At 35.7% G+C, this 19,788-nt stretch overlaps 1 protein-coding gene across 2 annotated transcripts in view; it reads right to left on the bottom strand.

Annotated features, from left to right (window-relative positions):
• The window catches only part of PRKG1 (protein kinase cGMP-dependent 1), a 1,427,928-nt gene that overhangs the window by 1,236,504 nt on the left and 171,636 nt on the right, over window positions 1-19,788 (bottom strand). For both annotated transcript variants that reach the window (XM_049855705.1, XM_049855704.1), the window contains exon 2: window positions 5,494-5,660. In XM_049855705.1, coding sequence (XP_049711662.1) covers window positions 5,494-5,660 — 167 coding nt within the window. The remainder of the gene's footprint in view (window positions 1-5,493; window positions 5,661-19,788) is intronic.

Here is a 19,788-nt window from a genome sequence, read left to right on the forward strand (position 1 = left end):
GTCTGCTGTCTTTGCCATTGATTCCAATATATTCTAATACTCATGTTTAATACTTTCAGCTTCTCTTTATTTAAGATAACCTCTTATAAATAAATGTGATGGTGGGGGTTGTTTGTTTTTAAATAAGTGATACATAAGGTCGCTCTTCAACGTTAACAGTATAAAATCAATCCTGTAAAAAAACAATGAAAAGAACTTTTAAGTGCATTCGTATTTCAACTGTTCTAAAGATGGCTTTCAGATTAACATGAAAAATTGTAAAGGCCAACAGGCAACACCTGGTTTGGGAGAACAGCATGGTCTGGTTCTCTTGTTAAAGTTACAGAGAGAGCTAATTCATATGAAAACACATTCAGTTCCCTCATACTCTCAGTAGTGTTTTGAACACCAACTGACATGGTGAGACTCACCACTGATGTTCAGTTTTATACAAATCCCTCTTTGAATGTCAGCTTTCACTACATCATCAAATTATATAAAGACAACAGAATTATTTCAAGGGGAAACAGAACCTGCAGTATGAAGTTGTATAAGTTTATTATCAATGGAGGCTAGCCCAATTCGCATCCATGTTGAATAAATGTGTAAAACATCAGCATAATTGGCAAACTTGATATCAAATCACTGGAAAAGGAAGCAGATGATCAGAGGACAAGTGTGAGATCTTAATGAAATAATGACAGAAATGTGAGGCAAGTCACTGAGGGTCGATTTGAATAACCACAGATCCTACTCAGAGTTAATACGCAAAAAGTCCCGTGAAAAGGTTTTAGTGACGTAGTTGAACCATGTATACAACACCAAGTGGGTACACCAGTCCAGGGGCAAGGATGAGAAGGCAGGAGGGGATAGGAAAGCTGGATAAATGGAAATGGGGAACCCAAAGTTGAGAAGGGGAGAGTGTTGACACATCACAGGGTTGCTAACCAATGTCACAAAACAATATGTGTATTAACTGTTTAATGAGAAACTAATTGGCCTGTAAACTTTCACATAAACCACAATAAAAATAAATACAAAGATTTGTGTGAGAAGTTGAAATGATTGCTCCTCCTTTAAAAAAAAAATCTGTGAGGATAAATAAAAATCAATGCTATTGATTGTGAACAGGCCAATAGTCCCTTCAAGGTACATGTCAGAGTTTAATCCTAAGCAATAAGATCACAGAAATAGACCAAGGATTGAGCCATATCACAGTCATTCTTTCAATAAGAAAAAAAAAAAAAACTAATAAGAGGAGAAGAATGGATGCTAGGTGATCTACAGAGAAGTCAGTAGGTAGTTCAATGTTCCAAGGATGCAGAGAGGCCTAACAGGTATTTATAGAAAACATCTTGAATTGTTTTCTTTTTTATCTATTTCCATTCACATTCTATTTTTTTTCTAGCAAATAGTCAAGCCATTTTTTTTATTCTATGGTGTAATGCTGTGTATCTTTTATGGGATTCCAAAACTGGAATCTACATAATGAAAATGTAACTATAGTACTTCTAATCTGTACTTTGAAAGGCAGTATTGTACAGTCTTTAGGTTTGCAAACTCTGGTGCCATAGTTTCAAGATTTGCCTCTTAACGTACTGGTTGTGTGATCTTGGCCTAGTTATTTAACCTCTCCATTATCAGTTTTCTTATCTATTAACATGAAAATAATATAACACCTACCTTTTAAGACTGTTGTAAGAATTAAAAATTTAATACATATAAAGTGATTAAACGCTACCTGGCATTTAAGTACTTAATAAAAATTATTATTAGTAATAAGCACCTCATGAAAGAAACGTAGACTATTTCTTTTAAAAGTTTAAAATAACCAGCCATCAAAGAATACTAAATAGACACTTGGCTTTTTATTTAAATAAAATGCAATCCATCTGCTTCTATAATAAAATCTCACAGAACACATGCAAAATATATACATCTATGTAAATCAATTTCTTTAGTGTATATAAATTACACATTCAATATTAATATATTAGACCAGAATCCCAAAGAATAAAAAAAAAAAATTCTAAATCACTAAATCAGAATCTTTTTTATTTTGAATGGAGATAAATTGAAGTTTATGATAAAAAGGGGGCAAGAGTATAAGAATATTAACAAATGTTAAATCATAATTGAGGCCAATGTTTACTTATATAAGAAAATAAATTGTTTGCAAGCATTGTGTAAGAGTAATTTATGTATTTGAAAACACAATTGCAATGTAAATCCAGCTTAAGCAAACTAATCTACTTACACTACTGTGTAAGAAGCTAATTTCAAACCACTCTTATCAAAACCTGAAACAAACTTGTACTAGCCAGCAATTGTATCTGAAAGTAACACAATTCATTTTGCTTAAAAATATATAATGTGCACTTAACACTACTCCCAGATGATTGCTCCCCAGTCATCCTAATTAGCGAAATCTTACCATATGACCATTCTCCTTTGTTAAAACAAAGAGAAACTTGGGCATTTAGGTATGCAAATAATACTTGGGAAACCGCTGAGGCTAAAAATGTAAATGACTTAAGGAACACGCTAAACGAGCTTTTACAAAGAACATTTCATTTACCTGAAAAGAGACAGGAAAAAATTGGACTGATTTTCCATGTGAACTCCCTGGGTGTTTTGCTGTATGTTTTGATAGTAAGCAAGTTTGTGAAAGATCTTTTCTAGCTTATTCCTCCATTGTTACCATGGTATTGTCTTTATAAATATTAATGTTTGTAGATGAAACAGAATTTGTCTATATCAACATTTCCATCTGAATTTTCAGAAGATTAAATGTGTTGATTAAAAACTAATTAAACAATGAAACATTTCCTCAATTAAAACTAATAAAAAATTTAAATGACAGGGTATTTTTATTTGAAATTATTTTGACATAACGACATTAGCACAAGATCAACCAAAGTTGCAATCAGCTGGTTAGTATAATAGCTTTAGGATTTTGGTATCATTTTATAAGATTGAGGTTATTTTACTTGGTTTAACTTAAGGCAATCTACAGTGTCATTGAAAAATCTGTGACTTTGAATATTGACATACTATTTAGAACCTTCTTTTAAAAATATAATTAAGACACTTGCTATTTAGTCAATCTAGCAGAAAGAGAAAACAAATAAAATTCATTCAAATTAGCAGTGACAGGGAAAAAATTGTATAATAATCTTTACCTAGGGAAGCAATGTAGCCCTATAGTTAAGAGGTTGAGCTCTGAATCCAGATGGCCTGGGTTCAAATCCTGACTCTAATATAAACGAGTTGGGAGAGCTGGGCAAATTACTTAACCTCATTGGCCTCAGACTCCTCGTCTATAAAATGAGGATAATAAATATTAGCCCCTACCTTGTTTTCGGGATTAAACGAATTTTATATATGGGAAGTGTTCAGAAAAGCATGATCAATAAATATTAACTACTAAGTACAAGCGTCTTCTAATATAGCTAATTAATCTGCAGTTATCAAAAGTCCTAGAAAACAGGTACAACATGGATAAACAGAATTTATCTTTTTAGAAAAATATTACAAGGTTGTTTGGAAATCCATTTTGTAAGAAATATTTAAAATGAAGGAAAACAGAACCCACAGGTTTTCTAAATTGTGGTTTCTCAAATTGAATAACATAATGAGCATTTGGAAATAGCTCAAGTAAAAGTATATCTTCCTTTATTCATTATCTACGTTATTAAAAAGATGCTTGCCAATAAAACCTCTACAAAAGCCATTGATATAATCTCAGAAGTGCTTTAAATTTAAATTAATTTTAAATTATTAGTAGTTCTTAATGCTTGGCCTCTATACCTTATGCCCAATGCTTGGCCTCTATATATTTCTTCCATTTTCTCATCCTTACTGCTCACTACCCACATATACTCCTGCCCTATAATTTCATCTCCTTTCCCTGCAATTCTCTGCCAAGTATATATTGTTTATGTTTTTGTTTATTGTGAATATTTATATCCTTTGGGCCTGGAGAATAACTTTATAAGGTTGATATAAATGGTGAAAACCATAAAAGAAAAAATTGATAGAAACTAACGCTTAAATGAATGCCTATGTATGTCAAAAAAGAACTATAGAGAAATATTAAACTGTGAACAACACATATAAGAACATTTCTTATATACTGTCAAGCACTTAGCAGAAATAATATTATTTTATAATGCTTTATAGTTTACACTACACATTCATACAAACTGTCTCATTTTAACTTCAACACAAAACTGTAAGGATGGCAGAAAGCAGGGTTTTTCAACCTCAGCACTAAGGACATTTTAAGTCAGATAATTCTTCGTTGTGGACAAATGCTTGACTGAAGAGCAACCCTGGCCTTTACTCACTGGATGTCAGTAACACTCCCCTCTCCCCAATTGTGACAACCAAAAATGTGTCCAAAATCAAAACCAAATCCATTGCCATCGAGTCAATTTTGACTCATAGCGGCCCTATAGGACAGAGTAGAACCGCCCCATAAGGTTTCCAAGGAGCACCTGGTATTTTCAAACAGTTGACCTTTTGGTTAGCAGTGAAACTCTTAATCACTATGCCACCCTGTCAAATGTCCCCTGGGGGACAAAATAATCACCAGTTGAGAACCACTGGCAGAAAGAAGTAGTATCTTACTTTGTGCAAACTGTAGGTAAAACTCAGAGAAGTCAAGTGACTTGCCTAAAACATCCCTTACTTTAATGACATAAAATTGACAGTTATAAGACTTTGCTATGAATACCCTTGGGCAAACCACTAATCACCACTTAAACCAAATGTGATCTTGGTATGCCAACTATCTTGTATTGCAGACATCTCTGAACTTCCTTTCTTTCAGGTTCCTTTCTTCCCACAAAAAGAAAACATGTTATTATAATGCCAGGCTAGAAATAAACATTCTGAAACTTAACTAGGCCTAAAACATATTTACCCAAGGCATGCCTCAGTTTTTTCAAAGCACTTTCTATCTTAGTCTCTGCAAGATCTATGAAATAAGCTATCAGTCTTATTAATCAGGCAGCTAATATGTCATTCAATGCCTATGACCTGCCGGCATCATACACATAACGAACTGAAAACATTTTCCTTTTACAGAAGCAACACAGCAGGAACGCTAGTCATACACTGAAAGTTAAGGTTAGAACTGAAGACACTGTGATTATCTGACCAAAAGTACTTCTAATGGTCTTGAACTTCCCTTGGAGCTTTTTGAGCTTGCTCAGTGATCTGATAGTGTACGGCTATATACCATTTAATTAAGAGCATTTTTTCTTGCACGTTCTTGTCCTTTCCCCACGTGTGAAAAAATGATGGATTCTTATTTTAATATTCTAAACACAAACACTGCATACAGTTAGTCTACCACACTATCTAAGCAGTGTTTCACCTTTCAAACTGATTCTCAACAAAAGAAGGAACAACGGAATTGTCCCACATAATACACTGCCATCTGTGTGCAGGCTAATAAGATGAAATCAGAATATTTGAATGTCAGAGGATCAGGGTTACGAACCATACCTTCCATGACATACACCAGTGACCCCACATCTCCTTCTTTGATGATGCAACTGTCTTTGCCATACTCCACTGGGTACATACAATCCACAATCTCCTGGATCTGGGACAGTTCCAAGTTCTTCATAAAGTCATTGTCAAGGATGGCTTCCTTTATGAGATCCTTTGACCTACAGCAAGAAAGGGAAGATTTACTGGCAGGTCTGACAAGTTTTTCGATAGTCTGTGAGGCTTATCAGAACTGTACAATGCTCTGGCATTCTACACATGCATTTTCTTGCTGGGAATCCCATAATTTCCTGAAAGACCTAAGAACGAAGTCATTCCATGGTGGCAGAAAAAGAAATTGGGACATTTTTCTTTAAGTAAAGTATCATTTAATGTATCTATAAGCAACAAACTTAAAATCATACAACTTCATCTTTTTAGAATTTTTTTTAACCACAAAGGTTGTAGGAAAGCCAGTAGACAAACATTTAAAATTGAAATGTAATATTTAGTTAAAGAACAAATTTGAAGAAAATACAACCAAATTTTATAGAATAGACACTTTTACTATGTTTATATCTTATAGAAGAACATCAGGCATTTATTGTACTATGTACAATTACAGTAAAGCACAATTCTTTACTTTTCTTATGTGACTCTTCCACTAGAATTTATGCTCCATGAGGACAGGAATCATTTTTAATTTGTTCTCTACTGTACACCCAGTGTTTATCATCACAATGCCAAACACGGGTGCTCAAGTAATATTTTTCACAAAAATAATTATAAGAATTTGATTCCTAATTTGCTATTTGAAACAACTGGTAGAAATGTGATAGTTTTTTATCCACATCTCATGTTTCTTTAGAGAATACTTATTATCTCAAGTAGCTTGAAGTGAGGTATCCAGACAGATAAAACTCTAAAAAACTATATGTTTTAAATGCAACATGATTTAGATGTGGGATTCAAATACAAGTTGTCAATGGGGAATATATTTACAAATACTGTCACTGGGATTTGGAAACCCTAGTGGCATAGTGGTTAAGTGCTACGGCTGCTAACCAAAAGGTCGGCAGTTTGAATCCACCAGGTGCTCACTGGAAACTCTGTGCAGCAGTTCTACTCTGTCCTCTAGGGTCACTATGTGTCGGAATTGGCTCAATGGCAGTGGGTTTGGTTTTGGTTTGGTCATTGGGATTTAGCGTTTAACAGGAAAGTTTTCCAAAAACCAAAAAAAAAAAAAAAAAACCTGCTGCCTTCAAATCAATTCTGACTCATAACAACCCAAAGGACAGAGCAGAACTGCCCCATAGGGTTTCCAAGGAGCAGCTGGTGGAATCAAACTGCCAACCTTTTGGTTAGCAGCCAAGCTTCTAACCACTGTACAACCTGGGATCCAGTTTTTCAAAAGATACACTTAAAAGAAGGTGTTAATTTGATTCGGTGGGATAAGAAGTTTCAGGTGACTTCCTAAAAGTATAAAATCAAAGGGGAAAAAAACACCAAAATACATATTGTCAGGACGAGCAGAGTGGTGAACAGATGTAGAGGTGAAACTGGATAAGACTTAAGCAAATATCTTAGCAACATAGGATGGAAATAATACATACACCCAAACCAAACCAAACCCAGTGCCATCGAGTCGATTACAACTCATCGGAAACCCTGGTGGTGTAGTGGTTAAGTGCTATGGCTGCTAACCAAAGGTCGGCAGTTTGGATCTGCCAGGCGCTCCTTGGAAACTCTGTCGGGCAGTTCTACCCTGTCCTATAGGGTCGCTATGAGAATAATACATATAAACAGTCTTAACAGAAAAAAATTTTTGACTATAAACTGGCCTTTGTCCACAGATGCTTACCAAGTGATTTTCAGAGAAATGGCCTACAGTATTACGTGCTGACCCAATCCCCATCCACATTTCTGGACTTTTCATCTAGACCTCAATCTAACTGAAGTAGCCATCATATGTAATGTTTTAATTATTTGCTTTTATAAATGAAACCAAAAAAATAAATAAATAAAAATCTGTTGCTGTCTAGTCAATTCCAACTTATAGCAACCCTATAAGACAGAATAGAACTGCCCCATAGGGTTTCCAAGGAGCAGCTGCTGGATTTGAACTCAAGCTCTTAACCACTGCACCATGAGGGCTTCATAAGTAATAAATAAATATACATAAAAATAAAAACAACTGAAAATTCATGAATATGAAAAATACTCCTACAATGTATTGTTATACAGCAGTAAAATTATGCTTTTGAAGAGCAATAATGGCATGGAGGAAATTCTTATATTACTGCTAAGTGAAAAAACAGAATACAGAATTGTTTTTACAATAAGAAAGTATGTCTGTGATGAAATGGAAAGAAAATAGGCTTTGACGTTAGATATACCTTCAATCCCAATCCTAGGGTCCCAATCCTAGCCCTGTCACCTATAAAATCTTGAGCAGGTTGTCTTAAGTTTTCTGAATTTCAATTTTATCAATTGTAAAGTGATGTTATAAAAATACCAACTTAACAGGTTATATGTGATGGCTAGAGACAATATGTTACTTTCAGTAAATGGTAGATAGTATAAGTGGGGGTAGTATCAGCTGGAGTAGCAGTACTGGGAGGGGTAGTAACTGGGGATACAATGATGATTTAAAACATTATCAGAAGTAAATAAACAAAATTTTGGTATTGGTTGCCTTGGGGTGACAGAATTACACTTTCTTTCTAACTTTCCTGTAGTTGCAAAATTTTCTGGAATAAGCATGCTTTTTTATAGTGAAAAAATTTTCACTTTAAAAGTAGATTATTAAATGTAATAGTGCTGTGAGGAAAAATAAAATGCAAATGTAATTAATTGCTCAGTAAATCAACGACTAGATACTTATTACTGGCTTACTATTATCGGTATATTCAATATTACTCTTTTAATAGCTTCTCTTCCATATGGCTTGTTTAAAATATTAATAGCAAGATTTTTTAATGAATAAAGAGATGGTAATTCAGAAGCAGTGGTTAAGAACTTTAGAATTGACTCTATTCAAAAACTTTTTGTGAGACTAACTAGAGCTTGACAGGACTCTTTAACTGTTTTTGTTTACTGTTTTTGTATATGTGTATGTAGTTTTTTTTTTTTTTATGTAGGGGGACAGAGGGTAATTACTGCTTTCCAAAATTTTAATTCTCCTGAGGCAAGGAATTGTTTCTCTTGAGTCTTCAACTGATGATGATAAAATTGTCCCCATCCATGATTTCATAAGATTGCCTTTCTTAGTGACCTTTACTACCCCTGAAATGAAGAATATCAATAGCACCTTCATACTGACTCCTGAGGTCTGTTGTTCTAAGATTATTTCTCCAAATACCAGGGCTTATTTGATCTTCAGGAAATTAATTTTAGTCAAATTGCATTAAATTCTCTTTTTATTAAATATTATTATTATTATTTTAGGTCAGAGAATGAGGCCATACAATGGATTCATAATTTCTAACATAATAAAGGATGGATGTTGTCAACCTCAGAATCTCGACTTGTTTAGCCACAGATGATATCTTTGTCTTCAGGACATACTTGTAGTGCTATTATAGATCTAAGTCCTAGAAATGCATCAAGATTGGAAATAAAGTCCTCTTCCAAGAAAATTATTAGCTCAGTCCAAAGATGAATGAAGAGGACCACTTTCTCTCTCACTCATGAACAGCACTGTTAACCTGTTTTGTAAGATGAAACAATGAAGTCTAACATAATCCCTCAAAATTACCCAAATTTTCTAAGTGCTTATCAAAGAGTGCCTGAGGAGGCTACACAGTGTTCTTGTTTCTCAAATTCATTTTATTTGGAGGACATTTAATACCTGGTCTGCAGAACCAAACTACAGCCTTTTGTATACATCCTTGTATCACTTTAAAACAAACTGATCAGTATAGGGTCTATGTCATAACATTTATCTCTGTCATACAGGTATTGTCCAGTAACATGTTTGTCTCTGAAACATCTTCAACAATCTGTGCCTCTGCCCTCACAACCCTCATAGCAACATGGAAATCATGCATCATCTGTGTATTACAATGAAAAGATGTTCTTGTCAGTGAGTAATACTTAAAACCTTGCCTCATCATGTAATTTTCCATTAAGTCCTTTCCCATTGAGGGCTATGAACCTTAGGTCAACTCTCATTAGCCTCCACTTGCTCCAACATTATATAATCAGTCAAGGCCTCCAAACGGTACTTCCTCATATCTTTTTTTCCCAGCAAAATGGTCTAAAACACTCACTGTATCCTTTCATCATACTTAATTCAATCTGTATGCTGAGCAAATAATAAGAGAAGCTAGACTATATGAAGAAGAACATGGTACCAGAATTGGAAGAAGACTCATTAAAAACCTGCAATATACAGATGGCACAACCATGCTTGCTGAAAGTGAAGAGGATGTGAAGTACTTGCTGATGAAGATCGAAGACTACAGCCTTCAGTAGGGATGATACCTCAACATAAAGAAAATAAAAATCCTTACAAGTGGACCAATAAGCTACATCATGATAAGCAGAGAAAATACTGAACTTGTCAAGGATTTCATTTTACTTGGATCTACAATCAACACCTATGGAAGCAGCAGTCAAGAAATCAAATGACTTATTGCTTAGGGCAAATCTGGTGCAAAAGACCTCTTTAAACGTGCTAAAAACCAAGATATCACTTAGAGGACTACGGTGTGCCTGACCCAAGCCGTTATTTTCAATCACCTCCTATACATGGCAAAAGCTGGACAATGAAAAAGAAAAATTGATGCCCTTGAATTTTGGTGTTGGCAAAGAATACTGAATATACCATGGACAGCCAGAAGAATGAACAAATCTGTCTTGGAAGTACAGCCAGAATGCTCCTTAGAAACGAGGATGTCGAGACTTTGTTTCACGTACTTTGGACACATTATCAGGAAGGACTAGTCCCTGGAGAAGAACATCATGCTTGGTAAAGCAGAGGGTCAGCAAAAAAGAGGAAGACTCTCAACCAGATGGGCTGGCACAGTGGCTACAACAATGGGCTCAAACACAACCAACAATTGTAAAGATGGTGCAGGACTGGGCAATGTTTCATTCGGTTGTACACAGGGTCATTATGAGTCTGAACTGACTCGACAGCACCTAACAACAACAATTAATACTAACAAATAATACTAATTTTTTTTTACTAATTTAAGACCCTCATTAGTTTTCTCAACCCCAGAAAAGTATATTTTACATTGTGGTTCCCATAGTAGACTAACACAATCTAAATAACAGTAGTGTTATTTCAAGAATGAGGGAGGCTGGTTCAAACTGGTGTTCAGGAAGGCCTCTCTGAGCTGAGGGCTGCATGACAATAGGATTCAATCACGCAAAGGTCATGGAAAAAGCATTCTAGGTAGAGGAAAGAGTAAGCATAAAGGTCTAGAGATTGAAATGAGTTTGACTTGTTCGAGGATCAGAAAGAAGGCCTGTGTGGCTGGAGCAAGAAGGAAAGGGATAGAGCAAGATCACAGAGACAGACAGGAGCCAGGTCTTAGACACAGGCAGACAGAGACCTTAAAGTCTGCTCTAAGGAGATTTATTTTATTCTAAAGGCCATAGGAATCCAGTGAAGGAACATAAGAAGAGGTATGATTTACTGATAATACACCAGGCATAAAGAACAAATAATATAAAACTAACTCTAAGATATACTGAATTAATGGAGGTTTTCTAACATGGATATTAAAGTGCACCTATTATAGAGTCTTTTTTTTTTTTTTTATAGAGTCACTATGAGTCGGAATCAACTCGACAGCAATGGGTATTACTGCCATGTTATTAAGGAATTCTTATAAATGAAACTCTTCGGAACCAGTATCTTATAAATTTTTCATTTATTTGGACTTCAAATTACTCATTCTAAGGCAACACCTACATTATAAGAGAATTAGGCCTTATCTCCAATTTCAAGAGCTATCAGCAGAGGCCTAAAAGTCTACCCAATCTCCACTCACACCTTCATTTTAGTTTAGTTTCCCTCTTAATCACATACGAGGCAAAAGTAAATACGCCAAAAACAGCTTTGCCCAGAAGTGTGAAATTTAACACATCTGATCCCTTGGTCTAACAAAGACTTCCAGGTACTAAAAAAAAGAAATCAAAGCTACTCAGATATTACAAAAAAAAGGACATCAGCTGAAACAAAAATGTAGTACAGAAACTTCTATAATCAAGTTTTTGACTAAAAAAAATAATAATTTTAAAACTTTCACTAAGTCACTTTAACTCTTAATGACATTGGAGCTCAAATGTCAGGAGAAGCAATGAGTGCTGTTTCAAGGTCATCTTGGTATACAGTACAGTCTGCAAAACTGGGAACTCAGGAGTTCAAATTCTCATTGATAGTACACATCTCTTTCACTCAAACACGTTCCTTGCAGGGCCTCTTAACAGTTTCTAATCCCAGGAGTCACTGAAGCAGGATAACCCCATCTTTCTGCCATGAAATATATGATTAATCATCTATATGTAAGAAATGCTCTCGGAGTAGTGCTCCTGCTGCCACAACTGTTAGGATATTGCCCAAACAGTGGATTCCATTTCTTGCCAAACAGCTTTCCTGTACAGGTTATAAACTGTTATAAGCTGGCTGAGAGCTAAGAAATATCAATCGGCCCACATGTTTCAAAGATAAATTTTAATCTCACATAGCTTTTGGCCAATTTTCTTCAAGTTTCAGGCTGAACTTTCACAAATCAATGAACTCTGTTACAGCTATCCCCAATCTTATAGCAAAAACAATCACAAAGAAATCAAAACTATTTGCAGCATTCACAATTTATAATCACTATTTGACATAAAACATGGGAATCCCTGGGACAAAATATATAATAGCAATATAGTTCTTAGGTGACCAATTGTCTTAAAGTTGACAGGCACCCTTAACAATCACACCAACAATCTTAATTCTTTGTTTATTACATACATTGCAAAAATTTTCCAGGTGCCATTTATCTTCTTTTTGCCTGTAGTACTGAAACAGATGAGTATCTAAATGAACTTTAGACATCTTAACTCCAAAGGAAACCAATGATTAGGGCAAGGGGAAGATGGTTATCACACAAAATATTTGTTTGCCTAAATGTCACTCAGATCGTCATTTACGTGTTCTCCTCTTTACTAATATTCTCATCTTATTATCATTGACTAGGAACAATACTAAGTAGCTCTGTTACTGAAGTTCAAATACCTAAACTTGAATAAAGAGCGATGTTTCAGAGAAAAACTATTTTGCATATATTTACATGCACAATTGCAATTCAGTACTTCAAAGCAATTTTTTCTTTTTACCTTTCAAAACACGTAAACAATTGATACCTCCTAGAACTCACTTATTTCCAGAAAGGTCAACATGATCACATTGTGAACAGACATTAGGTTCCTTCCTTACCACCCTGGAAAACCCTGACTACAAGGCACAGTTTGGGCGCCATGACATTGTTGTCTAGTCCTTTGAAACCAGTAGCTTGCACCCAGCATCATGTGTTATGCACTGTTGTTTCAATTATTGCAATGGCTTGATTTTAAAGTTGATCATCAAATAAATCATTTTAGAGCACTTCTATTCTTCAGATGTTTCTTATATTTAATCTCTGGGATAAATTACCCTACATTTTAAATTTATTTGCATTAAATGGTAGGAAAATAACATATTTCTCTACCAACCTCCTCTCCATCTTCCCCCTAAACGTATATACTTCCTCTTGGCTGAAAATGGTGACTCGGATAATTCATTATTTCCACTTTGGTGATGCTTCCAGAAAATTACAGCCAAACTTAGCCATGTTAATGACCTATGTGTCTCACAGGCAGATCATCTGCTCTGATGAACTTTGTTAAGTTTCTTCTCCAAATAGCCTATTTTGCATTAGTGGACTTTAATACATTAGACACTGACTCTGCCTGAAGAGAGATGGTGTACATATTGGGAAATTTTTAAGATAACTAAAATTAAAAAAAAAAAAAATGTTTCCAGTTGTAAAAGCTCTGTGGTTTCCAGGCATCTTGACCAAAAATTAACACAAAAAAAACAACTTGAGTCATCATCATAGAAGTAGTACTAAAAAAAAAAAAAAAATTGTTGCCATTGAGTCAATTCCGACTCACAGCAACTCACTACTAATATCTATTATTATTAAGTGCTTCTCATTTAAGTCTCACAGTGATGCCTTAACTTTGCCAAGGTGGAATTGAGGCTCAGGGCAGTTATATAACCAGTCCAATGTTGCCCAGCTAGTGACAGGTAGAGCCAAGATTTAAAGACAAATTCCTTTGACTTCTAAGCCCATACTCTCCTACACTGTTTAACTTCTAAGCTGACAATACTAAATTGTATTGACAATTTGAATAATTTATCCCAGTTATAAAACTCAAAAGCAAATGTTCTTCTCACCTATCTCCAATTCTGTAACAGTAAGAATGTTATATTTGGATAATATGACCTTTTATCCACAGAGAACAATTCATGCTTTCAAAGTAATTCCACATCTAACATTTCCTTTTATTCTTTCTTGCCACAAACCTGTGCAGTTGGTAGAACAGATGTTACTATTATCCCTATTTGACAGATAAGAAAACAAAGGCACAAAGAGGTTAGATGCCTGCCAAGTTCAGATCAGAGAGTGAAGCAGAAGTCAGGGCTACTGACTACCAGCCTGAAATAAAAACACTTTTCACAACTTCCTTTATTACACAAACACAGATATTCATTCATTCTCGTTCATTCTCATTTTCTCTCTCGCCCTGTTTCCCCCGTCACTCTCGCTCTCGCTATCACTATCACATTTCCATCTCTACCTCTCTCATATCTTCAGCCATTTAATACCGAATTAACTTGGATAAAGACTCAACAAACCCACTGTGGCAGTACCAGCAGGGAACAGTGGTCATTTGGTGATAATTCTATGGTTTAAAAAATTTCTGTGATGGTTCATTCAGAGAAGTTTCCCTTCTGATCTAATTCATTCTCAACATTACAGAAGTTTGAGTATGTTTTATAGCATTTACAGAGAGATGACCTATAACACAGCTCACCTTTTAAAGTTCAACAGTGGAATTCAAGTTATTCTGATTCCAGTGTGTTCGCATTTGTCCTCTCTGTCTTGAGTGCATGCTCTTTCTCTCTCTCTCTCTCCCTCCTTCCCTTTCCACACACCCTGCCTCGGATGGGCTCAATATTCAAATATGGAAGGGAGGTCAAATGTACAAAAATTTACTATCAATTTGGGCAAATACCTGCATTTGAAAACCAAATAAAAAGGAAATTTCCATTATGCTTATAGGATTAAAAAAATGTTTTGAAATATAACATGTAAACCATTTTGTAATTAATATAATTAATAACCTGCAATATGTGTGTGTGTTATATACATAGGGAGTCCTGGTGACGTAGTGGCTAAGCACTCAGCTGCTACCTGAAAGGTTGGCAGTTCAAATCCACCAGCTACTCACCAGGGGAAAGATATGACAGTCTGTTTCCACAAAGATTATAGCCTTCAAAACCCGAAGGGGCAGTTCTACTCTGTCCTATAGAATCAAGTTGGAATTGACTCAATGGCAATGGATTTGGTGTTTGTTTTTTTTTTTTCTTTTTTTAAGTATAGGTATGTCAAGAGAAATCTGCTTGTAAGATAGTAAACATTAAATGTTTTCCATGTAACTATTTTTGCAAAAGAAATCTAACATATAGAATTTGTAAACTTAGCAAAAACTGTTAGCATAATGATTTATTCATTTATAATCTAATGAGTTAGCTACTTCAAAATCTTTATTGAAGAAGACAGAGTAGGAAGAAAGGCAGGAAGAGAAAGAGGGAGACAAATAAATGTGAGTTTATAACTGGAATCCACTATCCATATATTATTTTCTGCCATGCTGTCTTTTAAAGGTCTGTCCCTTTCAGTGTCAAATAGTTCGTATATTTTCAACACAACAATTCTAGGTTAAAATTCAGCCGCTGCAGGTAAATACAGACAACAGTGAGTGATTCATTGGTTTATAACACAACCCTAATTATCCACCAAGTGATTTAGAGTGATCTGGTGTTGCTGCTGACACAAGTGCAGTATTTATGGAAATAAGCCAGACCTACGAATCTGATCAACTACTCCTAAAAATGTATCCTTTGTGAAAATAAGGTCACAACCATCAGTGACAGAGGAACAAAAAGAAGCAGAGAAGCCATAAAGAAGTTTAGGCAGGCCATGAAGTCAAGGAAGTGAGTATAGTAAATAAACGCAGATGGCACGGAGTTCGTAAAACAAAGTATACTTGAATTGGAAGACATCACACTTGCAAGTTCATGATCTAACACTGTCCAAAGGACCCAGCCAGTCAAGTGGAAAACTGCAGGGCTTTGCTAGGCTGAGGTTCTGGTAGAAAAGGCCAGGCCAGAGAAGGGAGGAGAGTCGTTCCTTGTGGTTGTGAGGCACTGAGAAAAAGTGAGGTTTAGAGCTAAACGAACAGCTTAAAATCCGGATCCCTTTGGCTTAACCGTGGGAGTTCAGGCAGAGAAATAAAAACTGAGCCCAACGCATCGATTCTTCAACCTGAGGCAGCTAGATGTAATAAAGAGATCCAGAGGGCAGACAGAAGGCACTGGTTCCCAGGACTGCAAGAGATTTTTTTATGGAGTGGCTGGGTTATGGCCTACCCTACAGGTAGAAATGGTGCTATTAAAGGTGCAAAGACTATTGGACAAACACTTGGCACATAACCCTGGCAAAATTTCTACTTTTTTTTTTTTTCATTTTCTGTAATGAATAAGGAGAGCGGAGGTAATCCATGATGATAATCTAACTTTCCCAGTGGATAGATTCTAAGTTCATGGAAGAAAGATGTCTAGAAGAAAGGCTTTTGTGTGTTTTTGAATCTGACATGTTATTTCATCTTATCCTCCCGATGAGAATATACAGAAGCAACGTAGTCATGCCAGTTAGAAAAACAGCTGATGCAACTCCTATGCCACAGCCTTTCTTCAATACCATGCTGCTCCAGGTGTCTCTGTTAGCCTTTCCATAGTAGTCTGTTCAGTCTGACCATTATATTATTTGTTAATTCACTCACTTATTCATTCATCAAACATTTCTTGAGTGTCTTATATGTGACACTGTGCTAAATATTAGGTACACAGAGATAACTGGAATCGCCAAAGTTCCCATCTTCTTACAGCTAAAATTATAGAAAAGACAACAAAAATAGGGAAAATTCTTTGGAAGGTTACAAAGAAGGCGCTGAATTACAAGCAAAGGCTATTTGGATATGAAGTAAAGGCCTGTCTAAAAAAGTAACATTTAGGCTGCGATTTAAGGATAAGAGGAGCCATAGTAGAGGTGACCTTGGGGAAAAGCACTCAAAGCAGAAGGAACCAAATAGTTTCATGCTCAAGGTTGGAGAAGGACGCTCATGAGCTAGAACCTTTTGATCAAGAGAAAGAACGGCTGGAGATGAATTTGGAGACATAAGCAGGGGCTGGTTTAGGCATGGCCTTGCAGCTATGGAAAGGCGTTGGATTCTCAGTGAAATGAAAAACCTTTAAAAGGGTTTTAACAAGAGTAACGAGAAAAAATGGTCTTATTTACGTTTTAAAAAGATCACTAGGATTTCAGTGAACAAGTTGAGCAAGTTCAAGTGGAAGGAGAGGGGAAAGGATACTCAAAAAAGATGCTATTGCACTCAAGTAAACCACAATGATAACCTAAATTAAGATTGTTGTTATACATAGGGTTTTCATTGCTAACCTTCAGAAGTAGATCACCAGCCTTTCTTCCTAGTCTGCCTTAGTCTAGAAGCTCTGCTGAATCCTGTCCCCCATGGGTGGCCCTGTTTGTATTTGAAATATCAGCGGCAAAGCTTCCAGCATCATGGCAACATGCAAGCCACCACAGTACGACAAGCTGACAGAATGTTCCTTGTAAGCAAGGATGGTGAGACTCTGACTAACTTACTTTGGACATATCATCAGGAAAGACCAATCACTAAAAAGGGACATCATGTTTGGTAAAGTAAAAGGCCAACAAAAACAAAAGAAACCCTCAATAAGAGGGGCTGACACAATAGCCCCCAAAATGGACTCAAACATACCAATGATCATGAAGATGGTACCGGACCTGACAATATTTTATTCTGTTATACGCAGGGTCACTATGAGTCAGAGCTGTCTTATTGGCAACTAACAACAACAATAGATTAGAATGGTAACAGTAGAGAGAGAGGAAGTATGAATAAATTGAAAGCATATTTTGCAAATAAAAGCTATAGGACTTACTGGTAGATTGAATATGGGCATGAGGGAAAGGGAATAGTCCTGCTTGATCAATGTTGATGCTGTTTACTGAAATGGCTTAAACATGGAAAAGTCACAGTCCTGGGGACCAACTAAGGTGAGGCAGAGGAAGAAGAACCCACAAAGTATACTGAGAATACCAAAGGGGCAGGAAGGAAGTATTTTGAGGAGGAAGAAACGGTTAACTCTTCCTTTCAACTGCTGCCATGGGCATATTTTTCAATGTGGTTAGTTTTAAATCACTGGACTTTCTAGCACTGACATAATTGGTCTTCATTACAAGGGAGTAGAGTGATTTAGTCCAGCAACAATAAGCACTGCTTACCACTGTGCTTTTTTTTTTTTAATCACTTAATTACTTTTACTATGGGTTTATTTATCAGATTATTTATCAGATTACTTTAAGCATAAGGGTATCAAGCAACTGAAGCTTGCTTGGAAACAATTATTTTTTAAAAAGTCAATAAGACTTACTGTCACCCTCCACATTAAAAAACAAAAACAGAAAAACGACACACAGACACATGCATACCACACAAACTAAACTGTTACACACTAAAGCCTGCCAAGTTTATTTCAGTGCAGTTGCATGATGAGTAGGTCACAATACCTGCTCACAGAGTCCTGAATGTCCACACAGCCTGGGCTCCTCCTCAGTTATCAGAGCAGAATGGCAATCAACTTGAACTAAATCAAAATTAGACTGTCATCTTTTGTAGTAAGAAGATTCTTTAGTGTTTAGGAAATGTACTTTAGCAACATGACAGGGTAATCCATACAAGAAAATTCTTTAACATACTTGATTCTCATATCAAGTTACTGCAGATTAAAAAACATTAAGTAGGAGGCAGGCAACAGAGAACATTAAAGTGACTCAATATTAATCATTTGTTGACTCATCCAACATCATTACCCTCCCCACCATTTATTTCCTAAGCTTAGAATTCTATTGTAAATGACACCATTTAGAGAAATGACTGCACCATGGGGATCATTAAGATTTCTGCACCAAATATAGTATTTCGGAGTTCTAAACATCAGTAAAGCAAAGCTTTTGCTGATAGTTAATAAATGCATACCTGGGTTCACTTTTGACTCTTGGTTACTATCATACTCATTTTCTAATTCTTATGTTCGTAGATAATGTGAGCCATTAAAAACCAGCTTCTTAGCTACCTTAAATTCTTCTGAATACACAGAGAAGGGTACATATGTGAGTATAAAATAAATACATTTAACAATCTTCTTTTTGGAAAAAGACGACATACTAAAAAAAAAAAAAATACTAAACTACCTACTTATTCATTCTCAGCTCATGCTCACTTGCAATTCTACCTAAATATCATGGGAGCAGGTGCTCTGTTGATAACTCAAACTAAACGTGGTATATGGTTTTCTTATCCTCTCCATGATACGCTCAATGATAAGCTTCCATAGTGCATTATGGGAACCACCAAGATGTTCCTAGTGAGCATCCCAAAGGTAGCTTACGTGTCATCTTCACTCCTACCTCTAACAAATCCAGATGCTTTTCATTCCACATTTAATCATAACCCGATCAGTTATCTCTTAATTAAATTGTGTGACCTTTTGCTCCCATCTAATATCAAATGGTCTTCATTTTAGCTCGCTATTCTCAGCATAAATCTACTATAAATCAAACCCTTGTCTCACAAGCTCCAACCCTGAATCCTCTTTAGGATTTGTGATGGCAATCCCCTATTCAGTGGCTGAACTCCAAATTTCTTGTCTTCTATTTCTATACCTCCACCCTCTCTTTTTTCCAGAAAACTTATTAGCATGCTTTTCCTACAGAATGGCTAAAAGTTGGAACCGACTTGATGGCAACAGGTTTTTTATTTTCCTTATACGGGTATCAGTGAGGCTTCTATTATATCATATCTTTCTTCAAGTCACTGTGTAGACCACTCCTAAAATTATCAGAGTATTTTCATATTCGAATCACTCTCTATCCA

Source organism: Elephas maximus, chromosome 16, assembly GCF_024166365.1.
Source record: "Elephas maximus indicus isolate mEleMax1 chromosome 16, mEleMax1 primary haplotype, whole genome shotgun sequence".
NCBI classification, from domain to species: domain Eukaryota; kingdom Metazoa; phylum Chordata; class Mammalia; order Proboscidea; family Elephantidae; genus Elephas; species Elephas maximus.